The following is a 19,210-nucleotide window of genomic DNA, read 5'->3' on the forward strand; positions in this document are numbered from 1 at the left end:
TCAGGTACACACAACATGTCTATATGTATACTGTACTACGGCTGTGAGGTACACACAACATGTCTATATGTATACTGTACTACTGCTGTCAGGTACACACAACATGTCTATATGTATACTGTACTACTGCTGTCAGGTACACACAACATGTCTATATGTACACTGTACTACTGCTGTCAGGTACACACAACATGTCTATATGTATACTGTACTACGGCTGTGAGGTACACACAACATGTCTATATGTACACTGTACTACTGCTGTCAGGTACACACAACATGTCTATATGTATACTGTGCTACTGCTGTGAGGTACACACAACATGTCTATATGTATACTGTGCTACTGCTGTGAGGTACACACATGCTGCTGTGTTGTGTCAGCTTGGGAAATCTTACTGAACGGTAACAGAAGCACAGTCAACAAGAAAATGGGTAATTGTTCCTCTGACTGTCCAGTTGCTACACAGTAAGGACCCATTCTGCAGGTGCACGCACAATCATCAACACACACTAACTCACACACAACACAACATATGTTCACACATCTGCACATGGCAACTTACTTTGATTTGTGTTTGCAAAAACACTTTATTGTTGTCACAATGATCAGGATGGCTGCTGGCACCAGGACACAGATCACAATGAGCCACTTGGTTCCTGCAAGAGAACACAGGGCAGTCTGCAGGTCAGCCGTCTGGCATCACTCGCTCGGCTTATTACTGCACAAGGAACGTCTTTCTGGCTGCTCAGCTCGCCGTAGTGATGACGTCAGCAAGACGAGTGTGGAAGAGTGGCCATCTTTCAACAGCGCCACGTGGTTGTGGTTGGCATCTTCTCATTCTATTTATTTATTTATTTATTTATTTATTTTCCTTTCTTTTTTTCTCCCTTTTTCTCCCCACTTGAATCCGGCCAATTACCCCACTCCCCCGAGCCGTCCCGGTCTCTGCTCCACCCCCTCTGCTGATCTGGGGGGGGGGGTGTGCAGACTACCACATGTCTCCTCCCATACATGTGGAGTCACCAGCCGCTTCTTTTCACCTGACAGTGAGGAGTTTCACCAGGAGGACGTAGCGTGTGGGAGGATCACGCTATTCCCCCCAGTTACCCCCCCAACAGGCGCCCCGACCGACCGAACAGAGGAGGCGCTAGTGCAGCTACCAGGAAAACACACCCACATCTGGCTTCCCACCCGCAGATATGGCCAATTGTGTCTGTAGGAATGCCTGACCAAGCCAGAGGTAACACGGGGATTCGAACCGGCGATCCCCATGTTGGTAGGCAACAGAATAGAATACCACACTACCCAGACACCTGCATCTGCTCATTTTAAAGGTATGACACTATACACTACATGGCTGAAGGTATGGACACCCAGAGGGGCTTGTTAAACATCTCATTCCAAAACCATGAGCACTGATATGGAGTTGCTCCCAACACAGCCTGAGCTTCCATCTTACTTAACACTAAACAAACTGCCTGTGGACGTTCATTATACTTAACACTAAACACACTTCCTGTGGACGTTAATTATACTTAACACTAAACAAACTGCCTGTGGACGTTCATTATACTTAACACTAAACGCACTTCCTGTGGACGTTAATTATACTTAAAACTAAACGCACTTCCTGTGGACGTTCATTATACTTAACACTAAACACACTTCCTGTGGACGTTAATTATACTTAACACTAAACAAACTGCCTGTGGACGTTCATTATACTTAACACTAAACACACTTCCTGTGGACGTTCATTATACTTAACACTAAACAAACTGCCTGTGGACGTTCATTATACTTAACACTAAACGCACTTCCTGTGGACGTTCATTATACTTAACACTAAACAAACTGCCTGTGGACGTTCATTATACTTAACACTAAACGCACTTCCTGTGGACGTTAATTATACTTAACACTAAACGCACTTCCTGTGGACGTTCATTATACTTAACACTAAACAAACGGCCTGTGGACGTTAATTATACTTAACACTAAACGCACTTCCTGTGGACGTTCATTTTATTTAACACTAAACGCACTTCCTGTGGACGTTAATTTTACTTAACACTAAACGCACTTCCTGTGGACGTTCATTTTACTTAACACTAAACGCACTTCCTGTGGACGTTAATTTTACTTAACACTAAACGCACTTCCTGTGGACGTTCATTATACTTAACACTAAACAAACGGCCTGTGGACGTTCATTTTATTTAACACTAAACGCACTTCCTGTGGACGTTAATTTTATTTAACACTAAACGCACTTCCTGTGGACGTTAATTTTACTTAACACTAAACGCACTTCCTGTGGACGTTCATTTTACTTAACACTAAACGCACTTCCTGTGGACGTTCATTTTACTTAACACTAAACAAACTTCCTGTGGACGTTCATTTTACTTAACACTAAACACACTTCCTGTGGACGTTCATTTTACTTAACACTAAACACACTTCCTATGGACGTTCATTATACTTAACACTAAACACACTTCCTGTGGACGTTCATTATACTTAACACTAAACGCACTTCCTGTGGACGTTCATTTTACTTAACACGAAACGCACTTCCTGTGGACGTTCATTATACTTAACACTAAACGCACTTCCTGTGGATGTTCATTTTACTTAACACTAAACACACTTCCTCTGGACGTTCATTTTACTTAACACTAAACACACTTCCTGTGGACGTTCATTATACTTAACACTAAACGCACTTCCTGTGGACGTTAATTTTACTTAACACTAAACGCACTTCCTGTGGACGTTCATTATACTTAACACTAAACAAACTGCCTGTGGACGTTCATTTTACTTAACACTAAACACACTTCCTGTGGACGTTCATTTTACTTAACACTAAACAAACGGCCTGTGGACGTTCATTTTATTTAACACTAAACGCACTTCCTGTGGACGTTAATTTTACTTAACACTAAACGCACTTCCTGTGGACGTTCATTTTACTTAACACTAAACGCACTTCCTGTGGACGTTCATTTTACTTAACACTAAACAAACTTCCTGTGGACGTTCATTTTACTTAACACTAAACACACTTCCTGTGGACGTTCATTTTACTTAACACTAAACACACTTCCTATGGACGTTCATTATACTTAACACTAAACACACTTCCTGTGGACGTTAATTATACTTAACACTAAACGCACTTCCTGTGGACGTTCATTTTACTTAACACTAAACGCACTTCCTGTGGACGTTCATTTTACTTAACACTAAACAAACTGCCTGTGGACGTTCATTTTACTTAACACTAAACGCACTTCCTGTGGACGTTCATTTTACTTAACACGAAACGCACTTCCTGTGGACGTTCATTATACTTAACACTAAACGCACTTCCTGTGGATGTTCATTTTACTTAACACTAAACACACTTCCTCTGGACGTTCATTTTACTTAACACTAAACACACTTCCTGTGGACGTTCATTATACTTAACACTAAACGCACTTCCTGTGGAAGTTCATTTTACTTAACACTAAACAAACTGCCTGTGGACGTTCATTTTACTTAACACTAAACAGACTTCCTGTGGACGTTCATTTTACTTAACACTAAACAAACTTCCTGTGGACGTTCATTTTACTTAACACTAAACACACTTCCTGTGGACGTTCATTTTACTTAACACTAAACACACTTCCTGTGGACGTTCATTATACTTAACACTAAACAAACTTCCTGTGGACGTTCATTTTACTTAACACTAAACACACTTCCTGTGGACGTTCATTTTACTTAACACTAAACACACTTCCTGTGGACGTTCATTGTACTTAACACTAAACGCACTTCCTGTGGACGTTCATTATACTTAACACTAAACACACTTCCTCTGGACGTTCATTTTACTTAACACTAAACGCACTTCCTGTGGACGTTCATTTTACTTAACACTAAACGCACTTCCTGTGGACGTTCATTTTACTTAACACTAAACAAACTTCCTGTGGACGTTCATTTTACTTAACACTAAACACACTTCCTGTGGACGTTCATTTTACTTAACAGTAAACACACTTCCTGTGGACGTTCATTATACTTAACACTAAACGCACTTCCTGTGGACGTTCATTTTACTTAACACTAAACGCACTTCCTGTGGACGTTATTTACTTAACACTAAACAAACTTCCTGTGGACGTTCATTTTACTTAACACTAAACGCACTTCCTGTGGACGTTCATTTTACTTAACACTAAACGCACTTCCTGTGGACGTTCATTATACTTAACACTAAACAAACTTCATGTGGACGTTCATTTTACTTAACACTAAACAAACTTCCTGTGGACGTTCATTTTACTTAACACTAAACGCACTTCCTGTGGACGTTCATTATACTTAACACTAAACAAACTTCATGTGGACGTTCATTTGACTTAACACTAAACAAACTTCCTGTGGACGTTCATTTTACTTAACACTAAACGCACTTCCTGTGGACGTTCATTTTACTTAACACTAAACGCACTTCCTGTGGACATTCATTTTACTTAACACTAAACGCACTTCCTGTGGACGTTCATTTTACTTAACACTAAACAAACTTCATGTGGACGTTCATTTGACTTAACAACGAACTTCCTGTGGACGTTCATTTTACTTAAGACTAAACTTCCTGTGGGAGCTATTCGCACCTCTTCTAGTTTAAAAAAAAAATCACACAATACTTAATACTTCCTGTAAAGAGGAGCTTTAAAAGATTTGACGCTTCGAAGTCACTGCTGGAGTTTACACAAGTTGCTTTAAAATGAACATGGCGTACCCAGTCCTCCTGCAGGATCTTCAAGTTTCTCTTTCTCGCAGTGAAGGCCTTCAAAACCCTCCGGACACAGGCAGCTGTAGCTGTTGTTGGTGCCCTCCACACAGGTCCCGGTGTTGAGACAGGGGCTGCTCAGACAGGGGGTGGCTGGACACAGGGAGGGGGAGGGGGAGGGAGGGTAATATAACAGCTGTTATCTTGTTCAGTTTACGTTCAGATCTTCTAACCCAGTGGTTCCCAAACTTTATCTCTACGTCTTCTTTAACCAAGCTTTATCTTCAACTTTATAAACATACCCACAACCCCAACCCACTGCCCCACAGACCCATACTACACCCCCACTGCCCCACAGACCCATACCACACCCCCACTGCCCCACAGACCCATACTACACCCCCCACTGCCCCACAGACCCAACCCACTGCCCCACAGACCCATACTACACCCCCCACTGCCCCACAGACCCAACCCACTGCCCCACAGACCCATACTACACCCCCCACTGCCCCACAGACCCATACCACACCCCCACTGCCCCACAACCCCAACCCCAACCCACTGCCCCACAGACCCATACTACACCCCCACTGCCCCACAGACCCATACTACACCCCCCACTGCCCCACAGACCCATACTACACCCCCCACTGCCCCACAGACCCATAATACACCCCCACTGCCCCACAGACCCATACCACACCCCCACTGCCCCACAGACCCATACCACACCCCCCACTGCCCCACAGACCAATACTACACCCCCACTGCCCCACAGACCCATACTACACCCCCACTGCCCCACAGACCCATACCACACCCCCACTGCCCCACAGACCCATACTACACCCCCCCCACCACACTCCCACCCCGCCTGGCATGCCACCTGAAACAACATGACTTGAATTAAACCATAACAAAAACTAACAAAGTAACACACATAAATCAAATGAACAAAAGAAAGGGGGAGGGGGGTTTACAAAAATAAATAAACAAATAAATAAATAAGTAAGACAAAGCGAGAGGAAAAGAGAAGAGGAAGGGATGAGAACTAGACTATAAGCCCAGCATCTCAGTCCTCCACAAAGTCTACAAAGGGCTTGCATGTGGAGTGGCATGTGGGTGTGGGTCCTGTCATGGTGCATCTGATCTGTTCCAGTCTGAGGACTGCTCGACCTCTGCACTCCGCATTACAACGCCAGTACCATGAATCAAAGTGCAGTAAAGTTACACACCATCCACCACGCAAAGAACAGAGAGACCGGCTCATGCATCGGCTCAGGAAGACACGACATGCACAGAAACAGGATCCATTTTATTACACCGCCATTACTATTCCCTCTCACGCACCCCCAGGAGGCAGCTTCAGCACCCCCTGGAGGCTGCCTCCAGGGGGTGCTGAAGCTGCCTCCTGGGGGTGCTGAAGCTGCCTCCAGGGGGTGCTGAAGCTGCCTCCAGGGGGTGCGCACCACACTGGGAATCCCTCTTCTACCTGTAATAGTGAGTGGTTTCATACACACACGACTCTCTCATGTGGAATGTAGTAGTAGAAGTAGTAGTAGTGGCAGTAGTAGAAGTAGTAGTAGTGGCAGCAGTAGTAGTAGTGGCAGTAGTAGTAGTAGTGGTAGTAGTAGTAGTAGTGGTAGTAGTAGTAGTGGCGGTAGTAGTGGCAGTAGTAGAAGTAGTAGTAGTGGCAGTAGTAGAAGTAGTAGTAGTGGCAGTAGTAGAAGTAGTAGTAGTGGCAGTAGTAGTAGTAGTGGTAGTAGTAGTAGTAGTGGTAGTAGTAGTAGTGGCAGTAGTAGTAGTAGTGGTAGTAGTAGTAGTAGTGGCAGTAGTAGTAGTAGTGGCAGTGGCAGTAGTAGTGGTAGTAATAGTAGAAGTAGTAGTAGAAGTAGTAGTAGTGGCAGTAGTAGTGGCAGTAGTAGAAGTAGTAGTAGTGGTAGTAGAAGAAGCAGTAGTAGTGGTAGTAGTAGAAGTAGCAGTAGTGGCAGTAGAAGAAGCAGTAGTAGTGGTAGTAGAAGAAGTAGTAGTAGTGGCAGTAGTAGTAGTAGTGGCAGTAGTAGAAGTAGTAGTAGTGGAAGTAGAAGAAGCAGTAGTAGTGGTAGTAGAAGAAGTAGTAGTAGTGGCAGTAGTAGTAGTAGTGGCAGTAGTAGAAGTAGTAGTAGTGGCAGTAGTAGAAGTAGTAGTAGTGGCAGTAGTAGTAGTAGTAGTGGCAGTAGTAGAAGTAGTAGTAGTGGCAGTAGTAGTAGTAGTGGTAGTAGTAGTAGTGGCAGTAGTAGAAGTAGCAGTAGTGGCAGTAGTAGTAGTAGTGGCAGTAGTGGAAGTAGTAGTAGTGGTAGTAGTAGTAGTGGCAGTAGTAGTAGTAGTGGCAGTAGTAGTAGTAGTGGCAGTAGTAGAAGTAGCAGTAGTGGCAGTAGTAGTAGTAGTGGCAGTAGTGGAAGTAGTAGTAGTAGCAGTAGTAGTAGTGGCAGTAGTGGCAGTAGTAGTAGTAGTGGTAGTAGAAGAAGCAGTAGTAGTGGTAGTAGTAGTAGTGGCGGTAGACTCTCTCACGCACTCACCTTTATAGCAGTCACGTTTAAAGTCGTAAACAGCACAGACATAACCAGCCTGGCACGCCTTCGGCTGGCACACAGCACCCGTGGTTGTACACTCACAAGACTGAGCACAGTCCTCCGTCACAAACTTCTGCTTCAGCTGGATGGAGGGACACATGGAGGGGGGATGGGAGTCAGAGGGATGAAGAAAGGGACGGGAGAAAACGGTGAGGTCCACACATGGGGTAATTCACAGTTCACCGAGAGGCTGATGAGTGAAACGTACACGCAGATGGTCAGATCTGTGTTTTATTAGTTGTTTAAATCACGGGTCCCCAACCACCGGGCCACTGACCGGCACCGGGCCACAAAGCACTTGCTACCAGGCCGCAAGGAAACAACATGATACACAATGTTCAAATAAAAGCCCGGTATATGGCTGGACTGGGCATTTGTAATGCTAATGGGCTTTTAATTTGGAACGGATACTTGAAGTGTGGACAGTGATGTAATGTTAGCCCTCCTCCACGTGGCATTTGGCAGACCAATGCTAACTAACTTCATAACTCACTCATAGCACACTCGCTAACTCCGCTCGCTACTAGCAGCTAGTTAGCTGCCATGGGTACCGGTGAAAAACAAACGACACGCGAGCGTTTCTTCGGAAGAGGTAGAGGAGATAAAAGGTCTAATGACCATGATAACATTATCCACCCCCCCCCGCCCCCCCCCCCCGGTTCGCCAGAATACTGTCAATACTGGCAAAACAGGTTGGGGACTCCTGGTTTAAATGCAAGATGACATCTTCTCTACATGTTACCTTTATATTTCAATATTTCAGCAAATAATCATCCATACTAAGCATTTCTTCTCCATCCAACTCCACCTGCAGCCATCAAGTGGCCCACGATGTCATTACATGTGCGGCCATGCAGCAACACCACTTACAGGATAGTATCTATTGAGGAAGGTACAGCCACACTGTGTGTAAGGGACACAACTGCCTTCGCTCATGGCAAACCCAGGAGAGCACTGGCAGCCCTCCACACAGGAGGTGAGGTCACACTCTGACGGCGCAGCAAGGTCAGCACAGGAGGCGGGGCACGCCGACATGCAAGGGGAGTAGGTGCTGTTGGCAGCACAGGGGAGGACTGCAGGAGAAATCGAGAGGGGGAGGTCAGTTCATTCTGAAGGTCGGTGTATCTGCGTGCATACTTAAAGAGTGTAAGTGTGTGATTGTGTTTGCTGCTGGAAAGTTTGTGGTGTATGTTTGTATGACACGAGTTTGGATTCAAGCCTGGTTCAGCCTCTTACCACAGCCCAGCTGTTGCCTCCAGTTTCCTAGTGAGAGTCCGTTCTCCTGACAGGCCCCGGCGTACACTTCATAACTGGCACACAGCAGCTCTCTGCTGCCCCGCTCCGCACACTGATCAAACACACAATCCCTTAAGGCCAAACACATCCGCACACACAGAGCAGACACACAGACAGCCCAGGTTAGCTGCAGAATGAGAGTATAGTGTTGGGAAAGGGAGACTGGGGGGAGATGTAGACGAGGTGCCCAGATGCAGGCAGCCCCACACTCGTACACTGTACTCACTCCTGGAAGGTCTCAGGCGGCAGGGCAGCACGACAGGCAGCAAACGGCCCCGCGGGATCAGACAGGGCCCCGCACACCGTGGAACTGTTATAACTGTTTAACTGGTGCTGGGAGCACCCGGATGTCTCAAACCCCGTGTCTGGGTCAGTCTCCACCTCACGCCTGCAGACACAGAGAGAGAAACAGAATCAGAGACTCGAGTTGGGAAGAACAGTTCTGGCTCTGGATTTGATTTTGCTGACATGTGCCCTTTGTAGAAATTAGAGCTATGCCAAAGTGAAGCTTATTTCTGACTTAAGAAAGATCGTTGAGGACTGTGAGAAGATTGTGAAAGAGGTTAGGGGGCGATGAGGGGGCAGGAGGAAGACAGAGGTTGTGAAATGTGATCTTTTATCCATGTGCTGTGGTGTATTACTGAGTCCAACTGGTATTGTTAGCCGAGGTACTTTGGACTTAATCTTATTCATTTGTGTCCATTGCTGACTGAAGAAGTATGCTATGTGCCTTTGTTTTGATAAGTGTGCTGCAACTATTCTGAATTCTGAATAAGGAAAATAACCCTAAGAAAATCTTTTCTAATCAGCTTGGAGTTCTCCTTCTTAGACTTTCAAAGCATTCCTAATCTCTCATGCATCGTTAGAGAGGATTTAAATGTGACTAGTCTAGCTCATAAACTCTGTATTTACACCGCTAACAGCATCATCTAGTGCCATACAATGGCCCCTTTTTTGCAAGCCGACCCCTACCTATGATACCAGGAGTGCTGTCGCAGTAGCTGGAACGTACAATAAAACTAGAAGGTGATTCTAGAAGGTGAGTCCAATCAGCATTGTCATTCAGAAGCTCCCAAGCAAAAAACAGTTGACTTTACCTAACTTTACAAAATATTGACATTTTATGAATGAATTTTTATGATGATATAGAGCGGATCTTGGTGAATTCTTGGTGATTTCAATATTCATCTGAATAAGGCTGCTGATCCTCTAAGTAAAGCCTTTCTGGCACTAGTTGATACTTTTGGGTTCACTCAGTTGTTCAAGAGTCGACTCATTGCAGTGGTAACACCCTTGATTTGGTTTTATCTAAAGGGATAGCTGTTTCTGATCTGAATGTCTTACCAACCACATCTGCTGTGTCTGATCATTTTCTCATCAAATTTGAATCATTATTGGCCTGTCCAGTTAATGTCAGCACAGATGTAATTGCCACGCCCCGTATCGGTCCGTCCACTGTAGCTGCATTTGGCCAGCAGCTGCCTGAAGTCTTGGCTCCTTTCACTGTGGTAAATGACTCTGTTGAAAATTTCACTAGTGACTTAAATGTGGCCCTCTCTAGTCTCCTCGATTCAGTTGCACCTCTCACTACCAGAGCTAGGCGACTAAAGAGGCCTACACCCTGGTTTAATGATGAGACACGTGCTCTTAAGCGGACCTGCAGGAGACTGGAACGTAAATGGCGAAAATCAAAATTGGAAGCTGTTTTACCTATTGTGGCACGAGTGTTTATTGAAATACAAGCGTGCTTTATCTATTGCAAAAACATCGTATCTCTCTCACTTAATCAATATTAATAAACATAACCCCAGATTTCTCTTTGACACTGTATCTAAACTTACTAAAAAGCAGTCGTCTATTAGCTGCTCACCATTCACAGCCCATGAATTTCTAGATTTTTTCTGCAATAAGGTTGAGGAGATCTTAAACAAAATTAGTTCTTCAACTCCATGTACTCCTGCAGATCCTGTCATACTAAATTCATATCTACACAATGAGTCACTGTCAGTTCCAGTTATTACAGCTTTTGAGACTATCCACTTGATACTTTGACTAAGTTCTTGTCAGCTTCTAAACCAACTGCTTGCCTACTTGATCCCTTACCAGCAAAACGTTTTAAAGACCTCTGGCCTTTTCTTGGACCTACAATGCTAGACATCATTAATTTATCTCTTACTACTGGCATTGTTCCCAGCAGTTTTAAGACAGCTGTGGTTAAACCGCTACTTAAAAAACCGCACCTCGATCCAGGGTCTCTTAATAACTATCGACTGGTCTATAATCGCCCATTTTTTTCTAAAGTACGAGAGAGAGTTGTGTATCAACAACTTTCAAGGGCATCTGGGTAGCGTAGCAGTCTATTCCGCTTCCTACCAACAGGGGGATCCCGGTTCAAATCCCTGTGTTGCCTCCGGCTTGGTCAGGCGTCCCTACCGACACAATTGGCCGTGTCTGAGGATGGAAAGCCGGATGTGGGTATGCACCATGGTCTCTGCATTAGCACCTCCACTGATTGGTCGGGGTGCTGTTTGGGGGGGGGGGTAGTGTGATCCTCCCATATTATGCTACGTCCCCCTTATGAAACTCCTTACTGTCAAGTGAAAAGAAGCGGCTGATGACTCCACATGTATCGGAGGAAGCACATGATAGTCTGCAGCCTTCCCTGGACTGGCAGAGGGGGTGGAACAGTGACCGGGAAGGCTTGAAAGAATGGGGTAATTGGCCGGATACAATTGGGGAGAAAATGGGGAGCCCCCCCTGCCAAAAAAACAAAACAAAGAATAAACAACCCAACTTTCAACCCATATTGAAGAAAACCATCTATTTGAACCTTTTAAATCAGCTTTAAGGGCCTGTCAGTTCTTGGCCCTCTACTTTTTTCACCTTATATTTCACCTCTTGGCCAATTTATACACAGCTATGGGACACATTTCCATTGCTATGCTGATGATACTCAGCTGTATGTGCCTATCAGGGCTGATGATCATACTCAAATGACTAACTTAGAGGCCTGCTTGGCATCTGCGAAAAACTGGATGTCACTAAACTTTCTGCTTTTAAATTCAGATAAAACCAAGATGCTGGTCATTGGGTCTGCTAGACACAGACACCAATTTGATCAACTAACGATAACAATCGACAACTCTGTGGTTTCACAAAGTGTGTCAGCCAAAAATCTTGGTGTTACGTTTGATCCCAGCCTTTCCTTTGATAAGCACATTAAAGAAATCACCAAGACTGCTTTTTTTCACTTACGTAACATAGCTAGAATTCGGTCTTTTCTCTCTATGGCTGACGCAGAGACTCTAACACATGCATTTGTTTCATCCAGATTTGATTACTGTAATGTTCTGTTCTCAGGTCTGCCACATTCTAGTACTAAAAGTCTTCAGATGGTTCAGAATGCTGCTGCTAGAATCCTAACTAAAACTAGGAAATTTGACCATATTACACCAATTCTTGCCTCCCTTCGTTGGCTTCCTATCCATGTTAGATCAGAATACAAGGTGCTTCTGCTGACTTATAAAATCCTAAATAGGCTTGCTCCATCCTACCTGTCTGATCTCCTTAAACCGTACATGCCATCTCGAGCACTTCATTCTCAAAATACAGGGCTCCTGTGTGTACCCAAAGTTAAAAAGAAGTCAGCTGGTGGCAGCAGGGCCTTTTCCTACCGGGCTCCATTCTTGTGGGGTAACCTGCCTGCTGCCATTAGACCATCAGAGTCTGTTGAGACTTTAAATTCAAAGTTAAAACTCATCTTTTTGCCTTAGTTTACAATTAGTTACCTTTAAGTTAAGTGCTTCACAACCTGTACTGCATGGTGGATCAGTTTCTGTCTCAATGAATTTACTAACCACTGTTCTGCTCACAAGATTAGAGCGTATAAATTATTGGCTACTACAAACTGTTGTCTTCTCTCACATGTCTTTTCTCTCTCTGTGAATGACGTCTTCTTCTTTCTCTTTTTCTGTGTCTGAATGGTGTCCTGTATTTCTCCTTTGTGTGCACGTGCAGTCTGTCCTCCTCCCAGGTCTCCATGGTGATGGCGGTTGCCACCTGGACACTGCTTGCACCCCCCTCATCACATAGTTACTTTTTATATATCTTATAAATCCACATAATTTTGTTATCCTGTTTTAATGTTATAGCCTTTTCTCACTAAGACGTGTGACTAATTTCTTTATTTATCTTTATGGTGATGCTGGTCATGTAGCTCAGATCCGGGGCTGTTCCGGTAGTGTCTGGACACTGCTTGGCATCCACCTCATCGTAGTCTTCCTATATTTTGTAATTCCATTATAATTTTGTTATCCTCTTTCAATGCTGCATTGTGTAAATTGTGTAAACGCATTGCACGTTGTGTGTCTTGGGAGAGAGACCCTCCTCTGTTGCTCTCCCTGAGGTTTCTTCCTATTTTTTCTCCCTGTTAAAGGTTTTTTTTAGGGTGTTGCTTCTTATCTGATGTGAGGGTCTATGACAGGATGTTGTGTTGCTGTAAAGCCCCATGAGGCAAATTTGTAATTTGTGATTTTGGGCTATACAAATAAAATTGACTTTACTTGACTTGACCATCAAGCCTGTAGGCTTTTTCTTTAATCTCTCTCTTTACATCTAGACATATCATTGTACATTAATGCTCATCCTCTTTCATTGCAAAGATTATGGTATACTGAATCTATTGGCATCTTGCCTGTGTAGATGAACTCTGTAGAGAGTGTCTACTGTCCTCTGTCCCTCGGTCTGTCTGTCGGTGACCCTCCAGCTGCTTCCAAATTCCTCCAAGTTCCTGGTGACTGTGCCATCCGGCTTCATGTATTCATTTCTGGCGATGCCATCGTAGTTTCCACAAAGACCCCTGACAGAATTTCTATAGGTGTTGGGCAACACAATCTCTGCCAGATAAACAGTGCAACACAGGTGAGGCAGCGGATGGAAAGAGAGAGAGGTCAAGAATTCTGGACAAGATTTGATCAAGATTTAATCATAATGGTGGACAGTAAGCAATTTGAATTGTGTAGTTCTATTGCATGACAGTAACAATACAGATGGGGGCATACGGTAACATATAAAATATTGCATTCAAAAGCAAGATAATGAGAGCCTAAAGGCTCACTGTGGTCATTCTTACCTCCATGACTTCTGCCATCAAAGCGTACAGTGAGTCCAAAGTCAGTGGTTAGCTGGACATGCCTGGAATTCATAGTGATGGTCAAACCATCAGCTGGGCTTAGAGGCGGAGCCACACGTTCCCCATTCACCTACAGAATAGGGGGTGGATGGGGACACATGTACAAGGGAGAAAGAGGAGGACAGGCTAAGAGTCAAAATAATACTTTAAATTTTAAACTGTAAGAAGGGTCCACAAGGTCACATTGTTTCTCTGTGATATTGGATATATATTGATATTACAACCAGTATGTCTCATTAATGTACATGAGACCTGCTGGATTCTCAACTAAGAACTCAAACAAGCAAAGTTCTAGCAAAGTACTAGAATGTGACTTAATGCATTAGGGCTATTAGCTGTATCAAAATTTACTGGGGTGATATGGAATCAGAATCACAACTTTGGTATAGATAAAACAGCTTCTCTCAAATAAAAAAGTACTTAAAAATGAGTTTATTCTGACAATGCAATTTTGAAATGAGACTAAACAACAGTAAACAGGTCATCCCTAAATGATGCAGTGACCCCCCCCCCCCGCTTGATCTTTAATAATTAAACCAGGAATTACATCTTTACCCCTCTTTTTCCAGTGTTTTCCCAAGGCAGAAGACATAATTCCCACAAGTTCTTAACTCGCTTATGGGCAGAAAACATTTCAATTTGAAGAGAGATGCATGCAAATATGCACTCCCAAGAGGTGCATTTTTTAAATGTTAAGAGGAATCAGGGAATGTTTCACATTGATGTCCTGTGGGAGACGACTATGACAATGCTATGGTCCTGCTTTTTGTTGTATACAATCTAATAATATCAATTCAAATATTTGGACCATATTTTACAAACTTTCATCTTGTGAGTATTGAAATAATGGCAGTATAATGTGCCAAAAACATTATGTGTATTAAACAGAAAATGCAAGTGGGTGGAGCTGAATGCAGACACAAAAAAAGCTCAGATGGGGGAAATACATATGTGTAGCACATTCCAAAATTCTAGCTTTGAGGTTTGGGGTTCATTTGCAGCTCCTTGGCTTTCTCAGGGAGGCTGAGAAATGTGATCTCTCAATAGTTAGAACACCCCTTGGTCCCCCTTTTTTAAATATAGAGACCACCACCTCCATTTGTCTATCCAAAGGCACTGTTACTGATGTTCCCTCGATCTGGAAGAGCCATATCAGCCATGACCCCCCCCCCTCCCCTCCAATCATCCAGCCCTGGCCTCTTGCTACCGAGAAGCTTTACAACCATCCAAGTGATCTCTGATCAGGAGAAAGGTTCTGACTCACTAGTCCCTTCTTGCCCTGCCTCCTGGAAGGAGAATGTGTCCATCATGTTAAAGAGTTCCTCAACGTGTTCCTTTCACCTTCTGATAATATCCCCAGTTAGGTTCAGAGTTACAAATCTTTGCTAAGGACTGCCTTAGCGATATCCTGCTTTCCACCCGAGTAACACAATAATTGTCCAGAGCCTCTTCGACCTCCTGAAAGTTCTTCTCAATCGTGTCTTCAAACGCCTCTCACAGCTTCATTTTACTTCGGCAACTGCCACAACTGTAGCCTTTTTCGTTTGAGGGTTAGCAAGTACCTCTCAGCTGAACCCAGTGTCCTCAAGTATGAAAAGCCTCCTTCAGTATGACAGACCTCCTCACCACTGGTGTCCACCATGTGTTGCTACTATGAGAGGTACTGACCTGTCATGGAAGCAACCTGTGACCACAACTCCTGGCAGTTTCTCCCACAATGGAGGTTTTGAACAGGGTTCATTCAGACTCCATGTGCCCAACAATCTCCAGTATTGTTTGTAGACATTATTCTGGTGGTGGGAGTTGAAGTCATTCAGGGCAGGTACCTCTACCAGGTATTCACCACAAATCCTCAATACCTGTTTGGGATTACCAGGTCAGTCTGGCAAATTCACACTCCATCTGATCCAACTCACTACCAGGTGGTGATCAGTGAACAACTAAACTCCTCTCTTCACTCAAGTGTCCAAAACACATGACCCGAGTCTGATGAAAGTTGATTATTGACCTTTGGCCCAAGGTACTATGGTAGTATCTTAATGAGCACCTTTACTTTCAAACATGATATTCATTATTGAAAATCCATGACCAGCACAGAAGTCCAATAACATCCCACAGCATGAGTCCAGATCAAGCACGACATGCCTCTCAAACTCCAGGTCCCTCACTTATTTCCAATGCAAGCACCAATATGAGTCCCCCAGTAAGACTGTGGACCAGATGGTGGCCTACTCCAAGACCCCTCCCTCCTTCTCAAAGAAGGTTGGGAATCCAAAATGATGTTAGGCACCGATGTGTGAACAACAGTCCGGGTGGCTGAGCGTTAAACTCTTAGTCACATCAAGACAATCTTCTTATCTTTCAGGACAACCTCCAGCAATGCCATCATGAACTGCATACTCATAAGTTTCCCCATATCTGTCTGAAACTTCTAACTCTGGGAAACTCCTGAGTAGGAGAGAGAAAAATCCTATCAAGGAGTTTGGTTCCAGAGGTGACACTGTGCATTTAAGGTGAGCCCAACTATATCTAGTTGGTACCTTTCAACCCCCTACACCAGCTCTGGGTCTGGTGTATTACATTCTTTGTCCCAAAAACGAGTTTTAATTTTCAAGGTCCAATCTGTCTGAAACTGTTCCATCTATGCCCCTTGCCCAATGAGCATTGCACTAGACACCTTCTGTTCCTTTTGTGAGTGGTGGACCCACAGAGTGTTCCACATAGTCATTCTGGCTGAGTCTGGTCACGTTACATGGCTATCCTGCTACAAGGCCTGTGGCTTAAAGTTGAAACTCGAATTCAAGGGGAACAATGTAAAACATATCTTGACTTGTGGATAATCAAGAGGCCATGGGAATATAGCATTCCAATCTTCGTGTGTTTTGTGGACTTGGAAAAGGCTTGGTTGTCATCCTTGAGGTGTCCTCTGGGAGATGCTGTGGGAGTATGAGATACCAGGCCAGGTGTCGTGGGCCATTCTATCCTTATAAACTATAAAACGGTGTTCGAAATTCTCAGCATTAAGTTGAACTCGTTTGAAGTGGGCATAGGATTCCAATAAGGATGTGCCTCATTTCCCTTCATTTGCAATATATACATGGACTGGACAGCAAGACACAGGTGGGGTCTGAATGGTATCCAGACCTACCTGTGCCTTGATGTTCGGTGACATTAGGGAGTATCTCAGATGTTTGCAGCTGATGTCCTCTAACAGAGGACAATAAATCATCTATCTATCTATCTATCTATCTATCTATCTATCTATCTATCTATCTATCTATCTATCTATCTATCTATCTATCTATCTATCTATCTATCTATCTATCTATCTATCTATGTCATCCAATGTGCACTGGAGAGTTTGCAACTGAGTGTGGTGCCATTGGGATAAGGATCAGCACCTCCAAGTCTGAAGTCATGGTCATCCTTAAGGAGAAGGATGGCCCATGCTTTGCACCTGAGGGCAGCTTTATTGCCTCAAAGTGAAGGACTTTATCGGGTACTTAGGGAAACTCGAAAGAGAGATTGACTGCCAGCTAGGTAACATGGGCGTTTTACTGGCCCATGCTGGTCCTCCACATTGAGGTGTCAACTGAAGTGGCCTTTGGCACCAGGTGAGGAGACCCCCCCCCCATGCTTCCAATTGGAGCTATACCAAGAGTGTCCAATTGGGGTTGACCCAGGGCCCTCTGGAGGTACTATATCTCCCAGCTGGCTTGAGAGGAACTGGGAATCCCTAAGGAGGTGGAAGATGTTGGAAAAGAGTCAACTGGGCTACACTATTTGCCCTGTTGACACTGAAACCCTGTTTGGATAAGCAAGAAGAAAATGAATGGATAACGGGTGAAATGGGTAAGAAAGTTCTGCTTGTTTAAAGTTTGGGACCTTTCTGGCATTGCAGGGGGCGCTGTGCTGGGCCTATCATTGTTATTTTGCAAATGCTGTAGTAACTGTCAGGATGCATCACTCGCCCAAGTTTTGTTCAAATCTGACTAGTTGGGGTCACTCCCCCTCCTTTTCTCCCCAATTGCATTTGACCAATTACCCCACTCTTCTGAGCCGTCCCAGTTGCTGCTCCACCCCCTTTGCCGATCTGGGGAGGGCTGCAGACTACCACATGTGACCTCCGATACATGTGGAGTCGCCAGCCTCTTCTTTTCACCTGACAGAGAGGAGTTTCACCAGGGGGATGTAGCGCATGGGAGGATCACGCTATTCCCCCCAGTTCCCCCTTGAACAGGTGCCCCGACCGACCAGAGGAGGCACTAGTGCAGCGACCAGGACACATACCCACATCTGGCTTCCCACCCGCAGACCCGGCTAATTGTGTCTGTAGGGATACCCGACCAAGCCGGAGGTAACACGGGGATTCAAACCAGCAATCCCTGTGTTGGTAGTCAACAGAATAGACCACTACGCTACCCAGATGCCCAGCTGGGGTTGTTTGTGGTGGATATCCAGGTAGATAGAGACTGCTCAATAGAAATATACAAAAAATATGCAGATGGAATAATTTTTCAAACAGACAAGAGTAAAGTATTTCATTAAACAGAGTTCCCGTGAACACATGAATACAAACAAGCATCTAAATCATCAGGTAAGATGGAAAACTCACCAGGATAGTCTTCCTCTGCAGGAAGCGGATATTAACGCCATAGGCATCTATAAACATCTCTTCCAGGAATGATACTCTCCTGTTCCCACCGCTCCTGATGTTCTTTCCTCTCACCTTAAGTGGTTGTATCGAGTCCTGCAAGTTGTGGGCCTGAGTAAGGACGTACGTGTATGGGCCCTGGAAATGATGGGTAAAACCATCAAATGTACGGTAGTGTGGGTCCCCAGAGATACTGCACTTGTCAAATTCTAGAGGAGGTTAGGGAGTAAAAGATAGAATAGAGTTTAGAGTTTATCATGAAAGAAAGACATGTCAATAGAGTAAAGCACATCACATTCAAATGTTGACAACTGTGCTTCAATACCAAAACATATTTGCTGCCTACACCTATACCTACATTTCTGTTTAACTTCTAGTTTAAAATATAGTTACATATATGCAATTAATAAGACGGTAGCAAAATTAATTCATAAACACAATTCCTGAATTGTTGCACTGCAACCAACTAGTAAATTTAAAGAAAGGCTGTCATGAACTGGTCAAGTAACCCAGAGAACAACGTTCTCTCAACCTCTTTACAGTATTTTCAGTGAAATCCTGTTTTTTGGGGGGATAGAAAGTAGTTTCAATAGTCTCTGTCATGCTGACCGGAGTTCAGTGTTATGCCAATGCCAAGGCACAATCCAGCTCA

At 44.2% G+C, this 19,210-nt stretch overlaps 1 protein-coding gene across 1 annotated transcript in view; it reads right to left on the bottom strand.

Moving 5' to 3' along the window:
- Positions 1 to 343: 343 nt before the first annotated feature.
- zanl (zonadhesin, like) overlaps positions 344 to 19,210 on the bottom strand; it is a 142,863-nt gene continuing 123,996 nt past the window's right edge. Inside the window, exons 83-92 of the mRNA XM_056300246.1 lie at positions 18,520 to 18,767; positions 13,845 to 13,974; positions 13,407 to 13,608; positions 8,940 to 9,101; positions 8,654 to 8,784; positions 8,288 to 8,490; positions 7,364 to 7,499; positions 4,812 to 4,955; positions 567 to 660; positions 344 to 398 (exon numbers count right to left, since the gene is read on the bottom strand). Of these exons, the coding sequence (XP_056156221.1) occupies positions 344 to 398; positions 567 to 660; positions 4,812 to 4,955; positions 7,364 to 7,499; positions 8,288 to 8,490; positions 8,654 to 8,784; positions 8,940 to 9,101; positions 13,407 to 13,608; positions 13,845 to 13,974; positions 18,520 to 18,767 (1,505 nt within the window). The remainder of the gene's footprint in view (positions 399 to 566; positions 661 to 4,811; positions 4,956 to 7,363; positions 7,500 to 8,287; positions 8,491 to 8,653; positions 8,785 to 8,939; positions 9,102 to 13,406; positions 13,609 to 13,844; positions 13,975 to 18,519; positions 18,768 to 19,210) is intronic.

The sequence above is a fragment of the Lampris incognitus genome, chromosome 20 (assembly GCF_029633865.1).
Source record: "Lampris incognitus isolate fLamInc1 chromosome 20, fLamInc1.hap2, whole genome shotgun sequence".
NCBI lineage: Eukaryota > Metazoa > Chordata > Actinopteri > Lampriformes > Lampridae > Lampris > Lampris incognitus.